This window comes from Balaenoptera borealis, assembly GCF_965194805.1.
Source record: "Balaenoptera borealis genome assembly, chromosome: 16".
In the NCBI taxonomy this organism is placed as follows: domain Eukaryota; kingdom Metazoa; phylum Chordata; class Mammalia; order Artiodactyla; family Balaenopteridae; genus Balaenoptera; species Balaenoptera borealis.
The window spans coordinates 18,334,019-18,358,923 of NC_138872.1; the positions used below are offsets into that span (position 1 = coordinate 18,334,019).

The 24,905-nt window shown below is 43.8% G+C and overlaps 1 protein-coding gene and 1 long non-coding RNA gene across 20 annotated transcripts in view; one reads left to right on the forward strand and one right to left on the reverse strand.

Moving 5' to 3' along the window:
• PTPRT (protein tyrosine phosphatase receptor type T) overlaps positions 1-8,360 on the forward strand; it is a 1,098,035-nt gene extending 1,089,675 nt beyond the window's left edge. For all 13 annotated transcript variants that reach the window (XM_082361692.1, XM_082361703.1, XM_082361700.1 and 10 more), the window contains one exon: positions 147-8,360. In XM_082361692.1, coding sequence (XP_082217818.1) covers positions 147-200 — 54 coding nt within the window. In that variant the 3' untranslated portion in view covers positions 201-8,360. The remainder of the gene's footprint in view (positions 1-146) is intronic.
• LOC309614083 overlaps positions 1-24,905 on the reverse strand; it is a 240,189-nt gene that overhangs the window by 661 nt on the left and 214,623 nt on the right. For 4 of the 7 annotated variants that reach the window (XR_014235993.1, XR_014235994.1, XR_014235998.1 and 1 more), the window contains one exon: positions 810-3,645. This is a non-coding gene — a long non-coding RNA (uncharacterized lncRNA). The remainder of the gene's footprint in view (positions 1-809; positions 3,646-24,905) is intronic. The other 3 variants (XR_014235995.1, XR_014235996.1, XR_014235997.1) reach the window with 3 other exon arrangements.

Below are 24,905 nucleotides of genomic sequence, written 5' to 3' on the forward strand. Positions count from 1 at the left end.
TGCGTGGACAATTTTGAATTGACTGTTAGTATAGACATAGATAATGTTTCCTCCATAATTTGTCTCTAAACTAAATGCATTTTCCCTTTCCTTTTCATCTCTCTCTCTCGTCTTGTCTTCTCCCTCTCTGCGTCTCATCCTCTCAGGAACAGTATAAATTTGTATACGAGGTGGCACTGGAATATTTAAGCTCCTTTTAACCCAATGGCATGGAGAACCTGCCAGAGGCTGCTGCAGCCAAGCCCCCTTTTCTGTGAATGGCAGCGACTGGGCCCAGGGGCTAAGCGGTGGCACCCTGCCCAACTCCAAGGAGAAGACTGCTGATCCTGTGGTCCACGGTGGGCTCTGTACCTTCGGAGGGGTCTCCAGTTGCTGTGGGCAACACCGCCCTGAAAGGCCCAGGCTTCTTTTCCAGCCTCAGGCACGGCCCCATACAGAAGTGCACCTGTATAGCAAGGCCCGGATTTTTCAGTGCCCAGACCTCTTGCTTTTGCTCTTTTCAAGTTTGTGAATCTCGAGGCAAGCTGACTGTGTGGGTACAGGGGAGTGACAGGCCTGGCAGCACTTCCTCTGCCCTGCGTCCCCTGGGCAGTGGGGGGATGTGTGCTTTCCTCCTCCACGTGGTCGTGAATATGACCGGGCTCTTGGCGGGGGTCACTGCTCTGCTGCCGTCTCCTTCAGGGACCTCTGGATCACTGGGACTTCAGGATGCTCCCGAGACCACAGCAGAGGCCCCCAGCCTCCCAACTAACCTGCATGGGGCTTGGCCCACCACCATTGTGTACCCCTCCCCCAGCCCAGGCCTTGACCTTCTGTCGTTCGCTGGCCAGTCCGCTGTGTCCGCGGCACTCCTGGATGAAGGTTTTCTTTGCTTTTTTGTGATCAGTGGGATGGGGCAGAACTGCAGGGAACTTTGCCGCTCCTCCTTGTCTCTGTGAAAAAGGACTACCTCCCTGGGGCACGGCTCTGGCTGACCCGGCGTGTCTTGGGCGGTGGCTCCTTTGGGAGGGATGAACAAGTTAAGAATTGATGATTTTCCAAAGTGTATGTGAAAAGAAACTTTCTTTTGGAGGGTGTAAAATCTTTCTTAGTCTCTTATATCAAAAAAAAGGTGGGGAGGGAAGTTTGGTTGTGTAGCTATAAGACAAATCTCTGGAGCCTGTTATCTCTCCTGGCAATGTCCTTAAAAGGTCCCAGCCAGGGACAGCACAGCCACTGAGCGAGGGAGAGATAGTCTGAAGGGCTAGTCTGAGGACACTCCATTTTGGTTGCCTTTGGGGCGGATAGATAGAGTACCAGCGTAACCTCGGATCTCCAAATTTGAACACCTTCCTAGAGAAACTCAGCTGCCATCTCAGAAAATGTCATCGTGGACCCAGCTATACTTCGGTTTAAAATAGGACAAGGGGATCAGACCTGGGGAATCTAGACTCTTGCCCAAAGTATGGGTCAGTCAATGACAGGGGGGCCAGCACTGGCTAAGTATCTATTATATGCCAGGCTTGGCAAGTTCTCAGAACCCACCCCCGCCCTCCCTGAGCGAGCTATTCACCTGTTATCGTCCTTATTTTACAACCGAAGACACTGAGGCATCTTCCTCAGTCATGATATTCTGGTTTCCAAAAGGCAGATAATAGTGATGAGACTTATTTGTAATGTTTTCTTCATCCTTTCTCAGCCAAGCAATTATTATATGGAGGGAAAATAAGGCCAGAAATTTCTGAGCAGAGAACTCCACAAATGGGAATTTAATTCTTTCTTTCCAATGCCAATTTTTCTGGGAAGCTCAGAATTTCAGATATATTTTAGCAACTCATTCCCGGCTCCCCAGGAAAGCTAGTCCCATCTCATTCCTTAGCCGGTGAAAACAATTCCCTGTGCCCTCAGGCTGTGAGGTCTGCCAGCCAGGGACACTCTACCTTGGTCTCTAGCTGGTGCTTTGGTACAGTACCTGGCAGCCCCTGGGTGGCCTGGGATCCAGGAAGCTTCATCTTGAAGGCTGGTCTAGCCCCAGATGGGGCGCTGGTCTTCATCTTGAAGGCCGGTCTAGCTCCGTGAGGAGCACAGAATTCAATAAGGCACAGTGTTCTCCCTAAAGAGCTTACTGTATCCCGGGAAAAACTGAACCACAGCGCAGCTTACAAGTGTTATACGAGCCTCACAGCGAGAGAGATTCAGCGTAGAGCTTTCCAGAGGAGGTGACATCCATTCCACTGGGTAGAAAAAGGAAGAAAAGGAAACTCAGGCCAAGGGATCAGCGTGTGCAAAGACAAAGAGGTGTGCAAAATCCTTGGGGGGGCGGTGGCTGAGATGGCAGGAGGTCAGCCCAACTGGAGCAGAACATGGCAGGAGGTAAGCCAGGGTCAGGGGGCAAATGCTCCACCAACAGGGCAGACTTGGCCCCCGTAGGCAAGAAGGAGCCAGCGGAGCTGTGAGCGATGGGCTCAGCCCAGAGCTAGAGGAGGCTCCCTGTGGGGCCAGTGGGGCTGCCTCTTCCCTTTCATCAGACACTGTGAAAATGGTCCCTTAAGCGTATACTTTTTAATATCACATCTATTTGTCTGTCTGCTCATTATTTTGTTGCTGGATCAGGAGACGCAGCTTCTGTGAGAAACTCAGGGTCTCTGCTCTGCCACGAAGCAGGGTGACCAAGCCAGACCCCTGGGCCCATGAGGACGGGACACGGAAGGAGCCCACAGAAGCTGTTCCCGTCAGCATGGGCTCTGGAACTGTCTGGAAGTCCAGGGACACCAGACTCGATCAAGGAAGGGCTGTCACTTTGGAGGTTCAAAAGGAAGCATCTCAAAGCAAAGGAAGGCAGGGGAGCCCCACCACGAACTTGCTCTTCCCCTTTCATGGTCCCTTTCCCTGGTCCCCAGGCCCTGGCCCCCTGCTGGCCTCCCCTGGCTCTAGTCTCGGCCTTCAAGGAGCCTGTGACATAGCAGATCAGCCAGCTATATGCTCCTCTCTCAGATCTGGGTTCATCCGTACAGAATGGGGGCTGGGAGAGGGGTGTGCTGTCTAACACAAATAAACCCTAGGATTTACTCTGCTCAGGAGGGGGCAGAATAGCTGGCAGATGAAAATGACAGTGGCTTCTATCATTTCAGATGGTAGGAATTTAGAATGTGACTCTGGGGAGAAGGAATTTAGAATGAAAACTCGGGCCATGCTGGGTAACCCAACAAGGGCCAGTGATGGTTCCCCCAGCTCAGCACCCCTGGCCCCCGTCATTTCCTCACAACCCAGCCACCCTCCAAAGGATGCAGGGCGGTGAACAGTCTTCGGCCAGTTTACACTGGAAGACACACCGAGGCTCGCGGATGGGGATGCTTTCCCCAAGATCCCACGTGGCAAGAATGTGGCAGGACGTGGATGAGACGGGGGGCGCTGGTGCCCGGGAATTTGGACTTGATCCCTTCCCCAGCAAAGCTCCTGGGCAAACAGCAAACCTCCCCCCCCTCGGGGTATCCTCCCACTCCTCTACACTTACAGGGCAGGCTCACCGTTCACGACGCAGAGGGAAGTGGAACTCACGCTCTCCGGGTCTCCACGACAGGGGCCAGCCTCCTGTCTCTGGGCTGCCCGAGAGAGTCCCCTCACTTAGCGGAAAGCCTCATGGCTCTCACCTCCTAGGTGTGGACCCTGTTTGGAGAAGATGCAAGGAATTAACGGGAAGCCAGGTACTGTCCCCACCTGACTGCATGTCTGGCCTAGACATCTTCGGGATGTATCCTAGCTGCACTCTAACACGTCGTCCTCCCCTCCTTTCTGGTACGAAGGTCCTGGGGCCAGGGGGCTCTGAGCCTCTAGATGGCTACAGCATGCCTCCCTTTGTGGGAGCAGAAGGGATCAGCTTGCTTTTACTCTGTCTCTTTGGATGTAGCCCGGGCAGTGGCCCACCTGCCAGATGTCAGCCTTCCCGTGCAACCAGCAGACCCTGTGCTGGAGACTCTAAATGTGAGCTCACCGAATTCTTCCAGCATTCCTAAGAAGGGCTTCTAATTGTCCCCATTTTATAGATGAGGAGACTGAGTTTCAGAGGGGTGAAATCGTTTGCCCACAATCCCACCACAACTAGTAAAGGAGGGAGCCAGGATTTAAACTGGTTCTTCTGACTTCAAAGACAGTATTTTCCCATGTCTCAGATTTTCCCATGGGGGGCTACCCGTAACAGCAAAGACTAGAGTGAAACAGGCCCAGTGGACCTTGTAAAGCCCAAAGCAGACAATGGTAAGCTTAAAATTCCTTCAGTTTCATGTCTAGCAATTCACATAATATTTGCATTCTTCTCTAATTTAGCCTGATTTGTTTTCATAGGAGTGCATAAATATTTTTTTAACCACATGTGCCCTGGTCCCTCATGTGGCTTTGATCCCTTCAACTCAACTATGATGGACCCTAGGGAATTACAGCCCAGTCTAAGAGGCACAATGCCTGGCCATGCCGCTTCCTCCTGAGGCCAATTCTAGACTCAAGTCCAGCTCACCTTCCCCTTAGCAGATCCTGTGGTATGGGGGTACCCTGACCTCACTGTTCATGGGTTGATCTCAACTCAAGTCTCCTTCAGTTGGATACTGGAAAAAAGCCATTGAAATCTACTAGAATTACAAGGACATGCCCATCTGGAGTGGCGACGGCTGAGCATGTAAAACCCTAAAGGGAAAGGAGATGATGAACACAGCCTTACTCAGCAGGTTCCTGAATGCTGGGGCCTCTAAGAGGCGGTGCCCTTTGTCTAGGTAGAGTCACATGGTTGCTAATGTGGCCCGATCTGAGGACACACTTCACATGAGGGGCTGGGGGCTGGAAGCCTCATCACTTTACTTCAACCCCACATACTCACTGGGTTCTTACAACATGCAGGGCCCTGGAGGGGGCGCCATCAGGAAGCTCAGTTTACTATGGCACGGTCCATCCCTTGGTGAGACATGGGGTTGTGATAGGAAGGACTCAGGCTTTGGTTCTAATCCAGCCCAGCCATTTCTTGGCTGTAGAATGTTGGGCCAACCAACCAATTAGTGGGAAAAGATGTAGAAAGAGGAGCCTCAGCCAGGTAGAAGGGGTGGGTCGATTTGGAGAGCTTTGGGTAAGAAAACAGGAAGGCAAAGCCTAGACGTTAGGACCCGATAGGACTACTCAGAACCAAGGTTGCCTATGGTCTACTGGGCAAAGTGGTCACTTCTGTGACACAGTAGGATGGGGGATGGAGAGGGACTGGCCAGAACCACTTGGAACAAAGCTGTTGCTTTAGAATGTGTCTCAGTGTCTTGGAGAAAAGATGATAATTTTCCCTCTGAGCCATCATGTTTATTCATCATTGGTGCCCCGTTGGTAAGCTAGCTCCTGGTGTGTATCCTCACCATGATCTGCATTTCCTCAGTTCTGGTGTGAATCCCTGTTGTGTGCATAGTGGTGTTCAGTCTAGCAAGGGCGCTGCAGACAGAAGTGAGGCCCAGGGAGGAGCAAACAGTTGCTCACCATGTCGTCTTTGCAGGAGTAACTGCCCAGCCCAGATCCAGTGACACTGAAGGAGAGGGCAGCTCCCCTGTACCTCACAGGGGATGAAGAAAACCCCCTTCACTTAGCCTGCATCTGGCCTCTCCTGGGCTGGACAGAGAGGCCATCAGCACCAAGCTGAGTCAGGAGTAATGCCATGGAAAACACGGGTGAGCCTGTGGGTAAGATGACCACGATGCTAATTCTAAACCACAAGGCCAACACACTGTGCTGGGCCAGGATCCCTGGGGACAGGTGGTCAACCCAAGCTGCAGGGCAGAAGATGAGACATGAGTCACATGGCGGCCGTTGCATCTCCAAGCCCTGACTTTCCTTCCCCGTCATCTAACTAGTCTGAACTCCTTCTCAGCCCATGATGCCAGCTCCAAATCACAGCCAAATAAAACAGGGAAATAAGTAATGTGAATCCAGCATAGAGGGAACCAGCTGAGACTCAGCCTTGTTCCTATATCCCCATGCAAGGATTCCGTGTTGGAGGTTTTCAACAGAGACATGCCTAGCAGTGATAAAATGCAAGGCCTTGGCTTCCATCCATCCAGGATCTGCCTTTGAGGTCATCCACTGTCTGAACAGCAAGGAGAGAAGTCAGTGGCAGAGAGTGGAGGAGGCTCCAGTTTGTCAGAGTCATGGGTATGATCCTCAGAAGCACAGAGAGATGTCTAAGCCATACTTATGCACATGAACACTCTCTCTCCTGGTTTACTGGTAACCAGGCATAGACTTCTACAACACTCTTGTAGGTACCAAGACCACCTCTTGCATCCCTCCTGCCTGCCTCCAGAAGAGGTGGAAAAAGGTCATCAAAGAGGCCACATTCACCCCCTCAAATCCACCCAAGAATGTTAGGTCCCCAAGAGGCGGGGTCAGCACCATAATGGTAGACCCCAGGCTTAGCATCCTAGTTATCTAAGAGGATGGGCTAGTCACTGCCGTTGACACAAAGACGTAGGACTCAGCATGGGCATACCATAGAGTAAAGCTGCTGGGGCAGGGTTACCATGGAGCTTCCGTAGGTGTCTGAGAGCTGCTCTGGGCAGTGGGATTTGGACACTGATCCCTGGTTGAAATATTCAGAGAATGAGGGCCTGTGGTCCTTAAGAGTGTTGGTCAGGAAGGTATTGGTATGAAAGCCTGGAGCTCAGAGTAATTATTATACCTTATGGTTCCTTGGTGAGTAGGATGCTTAGATTTGGGGGAGGAAAGGGATTATGAAGCAACCAGCCAAAACTGCAAAGTTGAGTTCCTGTACACATACTTCTGTGCCTTTGGGCTTATGAATACAAAGCAGTGGGCCCCCTTTGTGATGGTCCAACAAACTCTCAGTGCCCACCGTGCACCTATCTCTCCCATGGAAGATTAATGATGTAGGCTATTCTTTGGACCAAAGCCTCCAGGGCAGTCTGGAGGCTCAGAGGGCCAAGGGGTGACATCCCAGGTCAGATCAGACTTCTGAAGAGTTAGGCAGAATACCAGTGCCCATACCCTCCATAGGCCTGCAGATCATTAGATAAATTCAAGCACAGTTTGCTAGTCCCGTATCACTCCTATGAGTGGAACTAGGACCAATGGGTGAAACTTCATAGCTGTAAGAGATAACTTGCTATCTGCCAGAGATGAGCTTTCTGTCTCAGCAGCCATTCAGCAAAAGCCAGGCATCTCTTTAAAGGGAAGAAGGAGCTTTGCTGAGATGGCCTTTAAGTTTCTACCACCTTAGATGAATGAGGTATTACGGAGCTGGGACCTTGTTTGAACGCCTTCCTTCCTGCAGAGCACAAAGCCAAGCAGGTTGGGCTTGGTTTGTGCTGGTTGGAGCCCCTACTCTCCTGCTGCCCCCGTACCACGCAGGCCAAGATGCTGCTCTAGCCACGCATCAAAGGCTCATCCAGGTTGGTTATCACCAAACAGCCCAGAGAGAGCAGCTGCTTTGCCATAGAACCCAGGCCCACCAAGATCTGTGATGAGACCAGTCATAATTTCGATCCGCTGGCCAACAGGGCCATCAGTGACAGCCGGAATCAGTAAAGGTCCAAGTAGGACCCAGAGTGGGGTTTTGCTTACCATACACATTAACTCCAGAGGTGAATTCTACCCCTCCCCTCCCCAGCCGAGGCCTGTTAGAGCAAACTGCAAAAGCAAAAGCACAGTGACTCAGTTGACATGTGATCATAATCATCCCCGGTACATCCATTTCATTGCCAGGTAGATCCTGAACTAGCCCAGGCTAATCCAGGCTAACCCATATTGGCAATCAGACTCAAAAGCACTTTTCTACCTTCTCTTTCCACCCTACATCTTACCAGCCAATGAAAGGCAAAGAGTTGGGGATTCTACCATTGCCTTGGCCACTGAACACCATCATAGCCCCGTAAGGGCCATCACGGGGTTCCCATCAACTCCAGGGAGACTGACATTTTCACGTCCACTGGGCATATGATACTGCATGAGACCAAAGTCTCCACACTGTTTGCAGCCTCTTCCACGAATCCCAATGGCCTGCACTTGTACAGTTTGGGTGTTTGATAGATAAAGCACGTATGAGAAGAGAAAACAAAATAAATCAACTTTTTAAAAAAGCCAGCACTGTGCTGTCAATGTTCTTTTTTTTTTTTTTTTTTTTTTTTCCTTTCCAATTCTAGCTTCAAAAAGCAGAAGGTAAATAATGTCAGGTCAATGAATATCAGATATATTTTTTGACTGTACATTACAGTGAAGTGTAATCTTTTTACACCTGCAAGTCCATCTTATTTATTCTTGTAAATGTTCCCTGACAATGTTTGTAATATGGCTGTGTTAAAAATCTATACAATAAAGCTGTGACCCTGAGATTCATGTTTTCCTAAGATATTCGCACTGGTGTCTTCCTGAGGTTGGGTAGGGTGAGGTGGAGACAAGTCGAAGAAGGAGGAGAAGAAAAGCCTGTTACTGAATAGATTTCTTTATGTTCATTTAATCCTCACATCTATGATGCAGGAAATATGTATTATCCCCTCTTTGCAGATGAGAATAGTTGAGGTTCATAGATATTAAGGGATATTTCATGATTTCATATTGCACCTGTAAAAGGGTTGGGTCTCAAGAGTTTTTCTCAAGTGGGGTCCACAGAGTGCTGGCATCAGAATCATACCAGAAGTTTGTTAAACAGACAAATTTTTAAGACCCTACAGAATCACAGTTTCAGGATCTGCATATTAACAAACTGCCTGGATGTATCAGCTAGCTATTGCTGTGTAACATGCCACCCAAAATTCAGTAACTTTAAACAACAGTCTTTCATGGTGGTCAGCTGGGTCTTGAGCTAGGCTGAGCTCAGCTAATCTCAGCTGGTCCACTCATATGTCAGCTAAGGACTCTGCTCCAGGCCAGGCTTGCCTAGGACATCTTGGCTGGTGCAGCCATGTTCCATGTGTCTCTTACCCTCCTCCTGGGACCAGCAAGCTAGCCTAGGCATTATGCTTCTCCTGGTGATAGCAGGAACACGAGAAAGTCTGATCACATAAGTTGTTCTGAGTCATGTCTGCAACATCCCATTGGACAAAGCTGGTTGCACAACATACTCAGAATCAAGAGTCAGGGGAAGATACTCCATCTCTTGACAAAGATCTCACTTCTCAATGTTGCAATAAATGCTGAGATTAGGTACCAAACCACTGGTGCCAGATGCAGACTTTAAACCTGTCATCTCAGAGCGTGGTCCACAGACCACCCACATCAGTTCACCTGAGAAGCTTCTAAACATGCAGAATCTGATTGAGTAGGTCCAGGATGGGTCCCAGGAACCTGCATGCTTAACAAGTGCCCCAGGTGATTGTAATGCATGCTGAAGTTAAGCAAACACTCTTCCAAATGCTCTTAGAAGGGGACAGATAGGGGACAAGGAGACAAACCAGTTCCCAAACTAGGGTATGAGGCTGCCAATCTCTGATGCACATGATGCAATGCTCTCTGCTTTCCAGGTAAGCAGGAGAAACAGCTGGAACCAACTCCTTGGAATTGACTGGCTTCCCAGTTCTTTGTACGTATCCAGATATAAGTACAAGCTGGAAGCATGAGCCACAGGGCCAGAGCCCTGGTTCACTTTGTTCTCGTTCAGCCTTAGGAACCCTGGCAGTGTTCTCCAACCTAAGAGACCTAGATGTAGTATCCACCCCTGGCAAGCCAAGAGCCTGGAGAACGCACGCTTCCCAACTCAGGTCCTAAGAGGGGAACCCGGTGGCCAGCCAGCTCGTAATCCTTGTCCCTTTGTCCTTGGTCATGGTAATCTCATTTATTCTGCCTGCTATGTTTATTCTTTTGCCACAAATGTAATAGTTGATATTGAGAACATTAAATTAGAAAGAAGAAAAAAAATCTCACGTATCTCCTAATAAAAATACTTTGGGGCGTATCATCTTCCCTCTCAAAATGGAAATACCTTTTAAAGAGTTATTATAAAAGTAGCATATACTCACTTGAAAGAATTCAAAGTAAAGTTTTTTGAGGCATGAGGTAAAAGTCACCACTCTCAAAGGTACTTGTTAATATTTTTTGCTATTGCAGACCTTTCTATACATATATAAATATACATAAATTTTCTATATAAATGGCATATATGTGTGTGTGTGTGTGTGTATGTATATATATATATATATAGGTTCTGAGACAGGCTTCTTTTCACTTAACACCAGGCATGCCATGGTCATATTTCCATGGCAGTATGCTTTTGGGCCCCCATTAACAGTGAGGGACACCCACCCCATGTGTGCCAACCCTGGAGATGGGCCAGAGTGACACAATTCTCTTTACATATCTGTTGGCAGCCTGGCCAGGCCCTCCTGTCTGGCTAGACCTGGAGTGTGGGTCCATATCAAATCTCAGAGCACCTTGCTTGGACTCTGATGGGCACCTCCCGTTTGGCTTAAGATCTTCCTCTAATTCCAAGGGTTCAAGCCTCTGGTCAGAACTCCGGGACATAGAAGCCCTCAGACCCTTGAGGACATGGCATGAGGTCACCAACATGCCATGCAATAGGCAAGAAGGGGGATTTGATTTTCTTGGGCAGGGTTTGGGGCAGGGGTGGGTAAGGAGAAAGGAACCAAGAGAAACGCAAAAGAAGCCGGCAAGATAGATAGGGTTAAGGAAACCACTCTTGGTTAATTTTAGAAAAATTTTGACCACTTAATCTTTAGGAAATGCAACTAGACTCCACAAGGATTTGGCCTAAGTAGCTTTGTCCTGAATTCTAGCAAAGGCACTGAACCTGAAATGTCCAATGACATGCAGTGGGATATGGCACCCACAGAGAGACGACACCGATAAACTGAAAATCTGGAGACAGAGAGGAGCAGAGGAATATAACCGACAGAAATCAGCAGAATCTGAGGTGGATTTCAGTTTTCACAAGCCATGGATTTGGCCTTGGAATGAAGTTGAACTAGTTATTCAAGGACATCTGGAGTATATGGCTGGATAGAGAGACATACAGAGAAATACAGATGCATAGATAGAGAAAATAAATTGAGTATATAAATGAATGAAAGACTACATCAGTTATTAACAACGGTTATCTCTCATCCTAGGGAACAGAGGTAATTTTTGTTCTCTATGATTTTCTGTATTTTCTAAAATTTATATTACTTTCATACATAGAAAAACGAATTCTATAAAAAGGTGGGGACAGCAGAACATAGAAAAGTGAAAGCAGGGTAGAGAAGATGATGCCAAGATTGAAATCATACCCAAAAGATTTGCCACACACCTGGATCAAGAGCTTCAAAAACTTGGCACTGCCCGTCTACCCAAGAAGGAGAACACAGTCGGTCAATTCAATGTCCAAAAGGGAAAAATAAACCAGTTGCTCAGCATAAATAAAAGTATTTCTGCTACAGGGGCTGGAAGTTATTTTTTCCATGGACCCCCTTAATAAAGAATGGCTTCAAACAACGTCCTTAGCAGAATGCAACACGTTTCCCTCCCTGAAGGCTGATGGCGTCGTGCCATAGAACAACTCGGTGAAATCTCTTTACTGGAGGCCCAAAATGAAGGGGCCCACACACGGTTCTCTGCAAGGTGCAGGTTTGCAGAATCTTAGGTATTACACGGCTTGAGCATCACCCTGCTCTCCTCTCTGAGTGTCTGCGAGCTGGAGACTTTTATCCCAGACAACAACAAGCAAAGCAGCTATCTCAGTTGCTGGTTGAATTTGGAACCAGGGTTTAAGAGCTGGCCGAGCCAGGAAGAAGACTCACATCTCCTTTTGAATGATGAGGACCCTAACAGCTCTATGTGCCTCAATAGAAGGTGAATTCATCCCCCTATGGGGTGGGCAGGGCAGGGGGAAGAAGCCATCCTCATTCCAGGTGATGATCATAGCTTACTCCGTCTCACCCTGCTCTCCTCTAAAATACCTACAAATACATAGTAAATGCTGGAATCTTGGCCACCAAGCCACTGAGTGAGTCTGGAAGGAGTTAACTCTGATTACAAGACACAAGGAGCTAAAATGAGAATTATCAGCAGTGGTTGATGATGAATCATGTTTTGCCACCTAGAAGATGGAAAGAAGCCTCAGAGAAGATGAAGCGGTTCATCCCTCCAGATGGTCTGCACTCACTCAGAAAATGGGTCAATCATCCATGTCTATCTCCTGGGAGATGAAATGACATTACAAGAAACCTCTATGGGAGGGTGAATGGCCTGGAGCAACTTGCAGAAAAGCATGCTGAGGATTTTAGTTTTCACGCTTCCCTCCACTCAGAGCACCCCAGAGCGAGGCAGGGGGAGGAGGGAGCGCCTTGTCAGTTGAGTACGTACAAGATCGGGTAAAGCAGATGCTACACGACCAGGTAAAGCAGATGCCTACTGTATCACTTTGAATATTCTCAACCTCACCTTTTACCCCCTACGTGTGGCTGTGGTGACCATTTCCAAGCAGGTCTGCAGGTTTCACGCGGGGGCAGCCCAGGGTGAGAACACCCCTCAGACAGGCTCTGCACCTCTCGTTTCCTGCCCCATAGTTTCTGATGCTGTCCTCTGTGTGCCCACAGGAACCCCCTTAGCACTCATCTGTGTGCCACCCAGAAATGTCGGGGAGCCACCACTGACCAATAGGAGACTGGAGCCTGTAGGCAGATGCTTCCTCCTTTCTTTCTTCTGAAGGCAGTTCTGAGCTATATTTTAGGTTACTTGTCAAATGGTCCCAGAACAAGCAAACAGACCCTTGGAGGAATAGTGAACTCTGTAACACAGCCTTGTACTGCCTCTCCCTCCCTCCTCTGATGTACACCCCGTAACCTCATGGATCCCTGGAATCATACCTCCATATCAAACTTTGTATCAGGCTTATGCATTTCTGGGAACACTGAGAAACTGGGCTTAAGCTGTGCACACAATACTCCATCCTCTGGCTGTTAGTCTGAGATGGGACCCTGCCAACACACAGAGAGGGCTGCCAGCTGTCCAGTTAAGCTTTTGATCCAAGGACAAAAATGGACTTGGTGTAAAGTGATTCATATGGGAGACACTATACTCACGCCCTAGGATCATCCTATGTGACATGATGTTAATTTTCTACTCAGATTTAGGAACAGGAGTTCCGTCGTCTCATATTTTTGTTGAAAACAGTCAGCTTGCCCAGTAGACAGTAAGAAGAACCATAAGTGGCCGCACAGGGGCCCTACTGTGAGTACTAGCACAGTGGTGGGTAGTTGGCCCGTGGGATGGGGGAGTATCTGGACTGGGGGTCCATGCCCACAAAGTCGGGAGCCCGCAGCTATACTGACTCTCAGCTTGTGGCAGCACAGCCTGCAGAGGCAGCGGCCCCCTAATGGGGGAAAACGTGCCAGGGGAAGATGGGGGAGAGGGGCGTTCCAGCCAACACTAAAGGCAGATAGGAACCTCTTCACGGCGGCTGAAACTCCCTGTGCTGAGAGCCCCAGCTTTGGCTAAGCCCCCGCCCTCCCAGGCAGTTGGATTTCTGAACTGGCAGAAAAAATAACAGCAAATCGTAACTTCCTTTCCTTCCCTCTTGCACCCTCCACCGTGCTCTCCAGAAGTTCCCAACTTTGTGCAAGTTCGGAACTCCCCTTTTAAGGATGAGCAAACAGGAGAACACTAGGCACATGAAAAGATGCAAGAGTTCAAAGCAGAGGTGTTTACTTTAAGGAATGAGGGAAAGTGCCTGCCTATGAAATCAAGTCCCTGCCAGGAAAAGGAAGACATTTTACAACAAATACAAATGCAGAAAAACACTAGATTTGATAACTGATACCAAGAACTTTTTTTTGTTGCTGTATCCAGCAAAACAAATTGCTGATAACTTTAATCAAGGTAAAATGCAAATACTCAAAATTAGGAAATAGGAAAGGGACAAAACAGCGAATGAGGAAATTATACAGCATTATGAAAGGATATGATGAATAACTCTGGCTAGTAAATTTTTAAAAATTGGTCAAGTGGGTGATTTTGGAAATGTATGAACATTACCAAAATTGGTAAAGAAATAGAATACCTTAGTAGACCAATTATCAGAGAAAAAAATATAGAAGTTGTTATTTCTTTCCTAAAAGATACAAGAACAGATACTTTGATGAGTGAACTTGATTAAACTTTCAAACAAAAAAATAATTCTTATGCTGTATGTACTATTTCAGAACAAGACAAAAAAGGGAATAAACAGCACAAATACCAAATCTGGAAGAGTACACACACACATTCCTAAAACCTCTAGACTGGTCACATTTATAAATGCAAATATTTTTACTAAATATTAAGTATTACACTTATCTGCTTTTCAAAAATTATATACCATGTCTAAGTGGCCTATATGCCAGGAATTTAAGAATTGTTCAATATTAGGAAGGCTATAGATAAAAGGAGAAAGACATATAGTCACCTCAATAAAGACTGAAAAAGCACTGACAAAATTTAACATCAATTTCTGATTAAATACAATAGTCTCAGTGAGCTAGTAATTGTAGGACACTTTGTTAGCATGAAAAGATAAAATCATGAATAGCAGGCATTATCAGAATTCACCCATATCTACTTCTCCATTCTATCCAGGCATAAAGGAAGAGTTACAGCTTCCTGCCCTCCTTGAAATTAGTGGGTTGTTTGACAAGTCCTGACGAACAAGCTTGAGCAAAAATGATGTATATTAATTTTAAACCAAAGTATTTAATTGCTGGTGAGAGACTCTACAGAATTTTCTTTCCCTGCCTCATCAATCAAGGAGCTCTTGTATTCCAGATGTGCAGCCACAGGATTGGGGAGCCGCCACCAGCCTGGATCACTGAATCACCACATGGAGGACAGTTGCTCCTGGGAGTTACCTGGAGCTACAGAACTTTGTGGTACTTAGCTACTGAGTGTTTGGAGTTCTATGTTACTACAGAATGCCTAATATAAATAGCCAATGTACTAAATAATAGTGAAAAATTAAGTGAGTTTCCATTAAAGTCATGAATGCCTATATCATTGCTATTATTTAATATTTTTGGCTAATGTCAATGCAGCTAATGCAGTTAGTCAAGAAAATGGGAGAGATTACTGTTATGGTTACTATTGCTGTGTAACAAATTAACCCAAAACAACCATTTTTCTTTTGTTCATGATTTTGTGGTTCAGAAATTCAGGGAGGGGTCATCTGGCCATTCTTGCTTAGGGTGATTATTGTCAGATGTCGACTAGGGCTAGAGTCATCTTTAAGCCTTGACAGGGCTGGATGTCCTGGATGACTCATGAGCATGACTGCTGTTGATGCTGTATGTTGGCTGGAAGGTCAGTTGGGCTATCAACTACAGTGTCTACATGTGACCTCTCCAGCATGGTGGTCTCAGGGTAATCAGACCCATAACCTGGCCCCTGCCATCCCCAGAGTGAGAGTCCCACTAGATTCTGGTGGAAGCTGAGTGACCTTTTCTGACCTGGCCTTCTAAGTTACAAAGCATCATTTTTATTGGATGTTACTGGTTGTAACGGATTCACTGAGGTCAGCCCTGATTCAAAGGAAGAGGAAATACACTCATCCTCTATAAAAGGAGTGTCAAAGAATGTGCATATGTGTTTTTCAATTGAATGATGATTCAAAATTATCACAATCAATTATATATGCCTAGTAACCCCAAGCTTATTAAGAGTAATAAGGATAGGGGTATAGCAAAGATGGCAAAGTAGGAAAACCCTGAACTCACCTCCTCCCATGGGAACACCAAATCACAACTACTTACAAAGCAACTATCTTTGAGAACAACCGGAAGACTAGCAGAAAAGATTTTCCATAACCAAAGATTTAAAGAAGGAAATGTGTAGGAGGAGCAGAGGGGCAATAGAGTCATGACCTACATCCTCCAGGATGGTGACCCACAAGCAGAAGGCATATCACAGTTGCAGAACTCCTCCCCAAGGAGCGAGGGCTCTGAGTCCCACATCAGGTTTCCCAGCCCAGGGGACCTGCACCAGGAAGATGAGCTCCCAGAATACCTGGCTTTGAAATCCAGCAGGGCTTACATTTGGGAGAGCTGGAGGTCTATAGGAAACAGAGACTCCACTCTTAAAAGGGCATGCACAAAATCTCACCACCCCGAGTCCCAGTGCAGACGCAGTAGTTTGAAAGGAGTCTGGGTCAGACCCAATTACTGATCTTAGAGAGGCTGTCAGAGAGGTAGGAGGCAGCTGGGACTCACCCTGGTGACAGGGACACTGGCAAGCGTCATTTTGGAATTCTCCTTCTAGCCTATTATCACCAGGGACTTACCCACCCATCAGCAGGCCTAGAGCCGCCACACAAGGCAGGACCTCTCAGTCACCTGGGCTGGGGGCCAGCCCCATCTACCAGCAAACTACAGTCGTCAGGCCCACCACAACAGAAGGGCCATGCAGCCCACACAGGAGGCATCCCTAGAGCATACAGCTCTGGTGACCAGAGGGGAGTATGCTACTGGACCCCATAGGACATCTCTTACATAAAGCCACTTCTGCAAGATCAGGAAACATAAGTGACCTACCAAATACATAGAAATAAATACAGAGACTTAGGCAAAATGAGGAGACAGAGGAATATGTTCCGAATGAACAAGCAAGACAAAAACCTCAGAAAAAGGACTAAATGAAGAGGAGATAAGCAATCGACCCAATAAAGTTTCAAGATAATGACTATAAAGAAGCTCACTGAGCTCAGGAAAGAATGGATGAACACAGAGAAAATTTGCACAAAGGGTTAGAAAATATAAAGAAGAACAAGACAGGGAATTCCCTGGTGGTCCAGTGGTTAGAACTCGGCACTTTCACTGCCAGGGCCCGGGTTTGATTTCTGGTCGAGAAACTAAGATCCCACAAGCCACAAGCCACATGGCACAGCCAAAAAAAAAAAAAAAAAAAAAAGGAAGAACAAGACAGGGATAAAGGCCACAATAACTGAAATAAAAAACATACTAGAAGAAATTAACAGTAGATTCAGTGATACACAGGAATGGATCAACAATCTGGAAGACAAAGTAGTAGAAATTACCCAAGCTGAATAGAAAAAAAGAAAAAGAAATGAGGCTAGCTAAGAGACCTCTAACACAACATCAAGCATACTAGCATTCACATTATAGGGGTCCCAGAAGAAGAAGAGAGAAAGGGGCAGAGAACTTATCTGAAAAAATAATAGCTGAAAAATTCCCTAACCTGGGGAAGGACATAGACATCCACTTCCAGGAAGCACAGAGAGTTCCAAATAAGATGAACCCAAAAGGTCCACACTAAGACACATTATGATTAAAATGGGAAAAAAATTAAAGATAAAGAGAAAATCTTAAAATCAGCAAGAGAAAAACAACTAGTTGCATACAAGAGAATTCCCATAAGGCTATCAGCTGGCTTTTCAGCAGAAAATTTGCAGGCCAGAAGGGAGTGGCAGGATATATTCAAAGTGATGAAAGAAGAAAACCTACAACCAAGAATACTCTACCTGGCAAGGTTATCATTTAGATTTGAAGGAGAGAGAAAGAGTTTTACAGAAAAGCAAAAACTAAGAGTTAAGCACCACTAAAGTGACTTTAGAAAAAATGTTAAATAGACTTCTGTAAGCAGAAAACAAAAGGCCACAACTAAAAATACAAAAACTGAAAATTATGAAAGGGAAAATCTCACTGGCAAAGGCAAACATACAGTAAAAGTAGATCAACCACTTATAAAGCTGGTAGGAAGGTTAAAAGACAAAAGTAGTAAAATCATCTATATCCACAATAAGTAGTTAAGGGATACACAAAACAAAAATATAAAATATTATGTCAAAAACATTCAACATGAGGGAGGTTGTTAAAAATGCAGGTTTGATAAAAGTGCTTAAACTTAAGAAACCATCAACTTAAAATGATCATATACATCATATATATGATAATATATATCAATTCAACAAGGAGGTATAACAGTTGTGAATATATATATATACCCAACATAGGAGCAACTAAATAGATAAAGAAAATATTAACAGACATAAAGGGAAAACTCAACAGTAATAATATAATAGTAGAAGACTTTAACACCCCATTTACATCAATAGGCAGATCATCCAGACAGACAATTAAGGAAACACTGGCCTTAAATAACACCTTAGACCAGATGAAATTTACATATATAGAACAGCCCACTCCAAAACAGAAGAATACACATTCTTTTCAAGGATACTGGTAATATTCTCCAGGATAGATCACATGCTATGCTACAAAACAAGTCTTCATAAGTTTAATATTGAAATCATATCAAGCATCTTTTCCGACCGCAACACTATGAGACTAGAAATCAACTGCAAGAAAAAAACTGCAAAAATACACAAACATGTGGAGTCTACATAATATGATTCTAAACAACCCATGGGTCACTGATGAAATCAAAGAGAAAATGAAAAAATATCTGGAGACAAATGAAAATGTAAACACATCAATCCAAAATTTATGGGAAACAGCAAAAGCAGTTCTAAGAGGGAAGTTTATAGCAATACAAGCCTACCTTAGGATACAAGAAAAATCACAAATAAACAATCTAAAATTACACCTAAAGGAACTAGAAAAAGAAAAACAAACAAAACCTAAAGTTAGTAGAAGGAAAGAAATCATAAAGATCAGAACAGAAATAAATGAAATAGAGACTAAAAAACAATAGAAAAGATCAATGAAACTAAAAGCTGGTTCTTTGAAAAGATATACAAAATTGATAAAGCTTTAGCCAGACTCATCAAGAAAAAAAGAGAGAGGGCCCAAATAAATAAAATCAGAAATGAAAGAGACGTTACAACCAATAACACAGAAATACAAAGAATCATAAAAGACTACTACAACAATTACACGCCTATAAAATAAACAACCTAGAAGAAATGGATAAATTCCTAGATATGTACAATATCCCAAGAATAAATCAGGAAGAAATAGAAAATACCAGTAATGAAACTGTATCAGTTAAAAAACAAGCAAAGAAACAAAAAACTCCCAACAAACAAAAGTCCAGGTCACAGCTTCACAGGTTAATTCTACCAAACATTTAAAGAAGAGTTAGCATCTATCCTTCTCAAACTACTCCAAAAAAACTGAAGAGGAAGGAATGCTTCAGAACTCATCTATGAGACCAGCATCACCCCAATACCAAAACAAAGACGCCACAAAAAAAGAAAATTACAGGCCAGTATCACTGACAAATGAACATAGATGCAAAAATCCCCAACCAAATAGTAGCAAACCAAATTCAACAATACATTAAAAGAATCATATACCATGATCAAGCAGGATTTATCCCAGAGATTCAAGAATGGTTCAATATTCACAAATAGATATTATACACCACATTAACAAACTGAAGAATAAAAATCAGATGATCATCTCAATAGATGCAGGAAAATCTCTTGACAAAATTCAACATCCATTTATGATAAAAACTCTTAATAAAGTGAGTATAGAGGGAACATATCTCAACATAATAAAGGCCATTTATGACAAACCCACAACCAACATTATCCCCAATAGTAAAAAGCTGAAAGCATTTCCTCTAAGATCAGGAACAAGCCAAGCATGCCCACTCTTGCCACTTTTATTCAACATAGTATTGGAAGATCTAGCCACAGCAATCAGAGTAGAAAAAGAAATAAAGGGCATTCAAGTTGAAAAGGAACAAGTAAAACTGTCATCATTTGCAGACATGATACTACATAGAGAAAATCCTAAAGACACCACCAAAAAATATTAGAATTAATAAATGAATTCAGTGAAGTCACAGGATACAAAATCAATATACAGAAATCTGTTGTACTTCTGTACACTAATATCAAACTATCAAAGAGAAATTAAGAAAACAATCCCATTTACAATAACATCAAAAAGAATAAAATACCTAGGAATAAATCTAATCAAGGAGGTAAAAGACCTTGACTCTGAAAAGTATAAGACATTGATGAAAAAAATTGAAGACAACTAAACAAATGGAAAGCTATGGATTGGAAGAATTAATATTGTTAAATAACCATACTACCTCTATGCAACCTCTATCAAAATATCAATTGCATTAGGAACAAACAATCCTAAAATTTTGTATGGAAACACAAAAGACCCCCCAACAGCAAAAGTGATACTGAGAAAGAAGAATAAAGCTGGAACATCACACTCCCTGATTTCAAACTATACTACAAAACTACAATAATTGAAACAGTATGGTAATGACACATAAACAGACACATAAATCAATGGAACAGAAATAAACCCATGCTTATACATTCAATTGATCTACAACAAAGGAAGCAAAAATATACAATGCGAAAAGACAGCCTTTTCAATAACTGGTGTCAGGAAAATTAGATAGCAACATGCAAAGGAATGAAACTGGACTACTTCTCACAACATATATAAAAATAAACTCAAAATGGATTAGAGACTTAAATGTAAGAACTGAAACCATAAAATTCCTGGAAGAAAACATGCAGTACACTCTTTGACATCAGTCTGAGTAATATCGTTTTGGAAATGTCTCCTCAAGCAACAGCAACAACAACAACAACAACAAAAAGACAAATGAGACCAAATGAAACTAAAAAGCTTTTACACAGTGAAGGAAACTATCAACAAAATGAAAAGGCAACCTACTGAGTGGGAGAAGATATTTGCAAATGATATATCTGATAAGGGGTTAATATCCAAAATGCACAGAGAACTCACACAATTCAACATCAAAAAAATAAAACTCGATTAAAAAATGGGCAGAGGACCTGAATAGGCATTTTTACAAAGAAGACATACAGATGAACAACAGACACATGAAAAGATGCTCAACATCACTAGTCATCAGGGATATGCAAATCAAAACCACAATGAGATACCACTTCATACAGAGTGACTATCATCAAAAAAACAACAAAAAGTATTGACGAGGATGTGGAGAAAAGGGAACCCTCATGCGCTGTTTGTGGGGTTGTAAATTGGTGCAGCCACTATGGAAAACAGTATGGAGTTTCTTCAAAAAAATTAAGAATAGAACTGCCATCTAAGCCATCAATTTCACTTCTGGGTATTTACCTGAAGAAAACAAAAACATTACTCTGAAAATATATATGCATCCCAATGTTCATTGCAGCAGTATTTACAATAACCAAGATATGGAAGCAACCTAAGTGTTCATTGATACATAAATAAATAAAGAAGGTGTGGTAGAGGCAGAGATCAAGATGGAGGAATAGAAGGACGTGAAGCACACCTCCTCCCACAGATACATCAAAAATATACCTACATGTGTAACAATTCTCACAGAATACCCACTGAATGCTGGCAGATGATCTCATACCACCAAAGCTGCAAGAAAGATCACTATGTAACCAAGTAGGATGAAACAAAAAAAGAATCAAGATGGGACCTGCACCCCTGGGAGAGAATTGTGAAAGATAAAAGGTTCCCTCACCCTGGGAACCCCCTTCACCAACTGGGAGGTCCACCGGGACAGATAGGGAGGCTCAGAGGAGAGTGCAGCAGGCAGGACAGAGAGAGACCAACACAGATGGTCCTGGCCACCTTGCTGCACTTCCAAGCCAGCGAGTATGTTCAGCGGCTGGGTGCTGAAACTCAGGCTTCAGTGGACAGACCCTAGGAGAGGACTTGGTTTGGCTGGGCAGAGACAACCTGAAGGGCCTGGGATGTGGTCCAGCCTGCAACTGGGGGTGTGCACAGGACGGAGCCCAGTTCAGCCATAGGAGCCACATTGTTAACACAAGCACAAGGGGAGGGGCGTGGGCCCACAATAGAAGCCTCATTCTCAGTGTGCTCACAGCTGGCACAGCTCAGCTGCTATGAGCTTTGGGAGCATGTAAGCACTGGTGGGTTGCCCACACATAGAGGCAGGGCTGAAATCTGAGCTGATTCCCAGCAGGTGCACGACTTCAGGAGATTTACACTGGCGGCAGTGCCTGGGGGACATCTGAGTTGATTATTGCGCTCTCATAGCTGAGGCAAGTCCAGTGCCAGCAGCAACAGTCTTTCCCAGCAGGAGTGCTCCAGTCCCACCTACCTCACACCACAGCTTAGAACTGGATCTGCGGACTTCTACTCCAACAACTGGGAAGCAGACCCTGCCCCTGACAGGGCTGTGACAACCACAGAGCAAAGAGGAGGCCCTGCCCAACATCCAGTGCAGGCTCTGGTCACCACAACACCAGTACACCCCCTATTAAGGGGATAATGGTCAGCACACACTGAGGGAAGATATGGCAGGCATCCACACCAAAAACAGCCCTTGCACCAAAAATATTGGACTCATGCAGGCTACACAGGAATGCTCCCACATAAAAACAGCCCTCTGAGACTACAGTAGGTAACTGTTTCCCCTAAATTCATAGTGTCAGAGAAATATAAGTAAAATGAAAAAGTAGAGAAACCACTCCCAATTAAAAGAATAAGAGAAATCACCTGAATGAACAATCAGTGAAACAGACTTCTCCAGTCTACCAGACCCCTCCAGTCTACCAGACCCCAAGTTCAAAAAGGAGGTAATAAAAATGCTGAGGAATTAAGAAAGGTTATTGATAGAAATGCAGATCACTGTAACAAGAAACTATCAATAGAAACTATAAAGAGGAGTCAATCAAAATTAGGCAACTCAAAAGCTGAGATGAAAACCAAGCTAAAGTCAATAAACAGCAAACTAAATAATGTAGAAGAACAAATAAGTGATCTGGAAGATAGAATAATGGAAATCACCCAATCAGAACAGCAGACATAAAGACAAATGAAAAAAATGAAAGCAACCTACAGGACCTGTGGAATAATATAAAGTGTGCCAATCTATACACAATAGGGATCACAGAAGGAGAAGAGAGAGAAAAGGGGATTGAAAATGTATTTGAAGAAACTATGGCTGAAAACTTCAAAAACCTAAAGAAGGAAACAGATATCAAGTTACAGGAAGCACAGAGGGTCCCAAACAAGATGAACCCAAACAGACCTACAACAAGACATATCATAATTTAAATGGAAAAAGTTAAAGATAAAGGGAGGATTCTAAATGCAGCAAGAGAAAAAGTTACAAGGGAACCCCTGTAAGACTATCAGCCGATTTCTCTACAGAAACATTGCAGGACACAGCAATCCCACTACTGGGCATATACCCTGAGAAAACCATAATTCAAAAAGATACATGTACCACAATGTTCATTGCAGCAATATTTACAATGACCAGGACATGGAAGCAACCTAAATGTCCATCAACAGATGAATGGATAAAGAAGATGTGGCACATACATACAATGGAATATTACTCAGCCATAAAAAGGAATGGAATTGAGTTATTTGTAGTGAGGTGGATGGACCTAGAATCTGTCATACAGAGTGAAGTAAGTCAGAAAGAGAAAAACAAATACCATACACTAACACATATATATGGAATTTTAAAAAGCAGTACTGATGAACCTAGCGGCAGGGCAGGAATAAAGACGCAGATGTAGAGAATGGACTTGAGGGCACGGGGGGAAGGGTAAGCTGGGATGAAGTGAGAGAGTAACTTTGACATATATACACTACCAAATGTAAAATGGATGGCTAATGGGAAGCTGCTACATAGCACAGTGAGATCTACTCGATGCTTTGTGACAACCTAGAGGGATGGGATAGGGAGCATGGGAGGGAGGCTTAAGAGGGAGGGGATATGGGAATATATGTATACATATAGCTGATTCACTTTGTTGGACAACGGAAACTGACACACATTGTAAAGCATTTATACTCCAATAAAGATGTGAGAAAAAAGAAAGAAAAAAAGAAAAAGAAACATTGCAGGCCAGAAGGGAGTGGCAAGATACATTCAAAGTCCTCAAAGGGAAAAACTGCAACCTAGGATACTCTACCCAACCAGATTATCATTTAAAATAGAAAGAGAGATAATGAATTTCTCCGATAAGCAAAAACTAAAAGAATACAGCAATACTAAACCTATTCTAAAAGAAATATTGAAATGTCTTCTCTAAATAGAAAAGAAGCAAGAATCTACAGGAAAGGGAAAATCACAATAGGAAAAGCAAATATATGAAAGGATTATAGACCACTTAAATAAGCCAGTACATAGATTTAAAAAACAATCAAAAAATTTTGGATAAACATGAAGATGTAAAATATACAAAATCATAAAATATGGAAGAGGGGAGTAAGAAAATATAGATTTTTTTAGAATGTGTTTGAGCTTATATGACTACCAGTCTAAATCACGCAGATATAGTAATGGGTTAACATACTTGAAAACCAAGGTAACTGCAAATCAGAAACATACAATAAATTCACAAAAACCTAAAAGAAGAGAACTCAAGCATAATAGAAAAGAAAACCATCAAACCACAATGGAAAAACAAAAAGAAAAAGAAAGGAACAAAGAAGAAATACAAAATCAACTGGAAAACAAGGTTTAAAATGGCAATAAATACATACCTATCAATAATTACCTTAAATGTCAATGGACTAAATGCTCCAATCAAAAGACATAGAGTGGAAGATTGGATAATAAAACAAGAGCCTACAATATGCTGCCTACAAGAGACCCACTTTAGGGCAAAGGACACACAAAGATAGGAAGTGAGGGATGGAAAAAGATATTTCATGCAAATGGAAATGACAAGAAAGCAGGGGTAGTAATACTCATATCAGACAAAATAGACTAAAACAAAGGCCATAAAAAAAAAGAGAAAGAAGACCACTATATAATGATAAAAGGATCAAACAAGAAGAGGATATTATACTCATTAACATATATGCACCCAATATAGGAGAACCTAAATACATAAAACAAATACCAGTAGACATAAAAGGAGAAATTGACAGGAATACAATAATAGTAGAAGACTTTAACACCCCATTGACATCAACGGACAGATCTTCCAGACAGAAAATCAATAAGGCAATAGAGATCCTAAA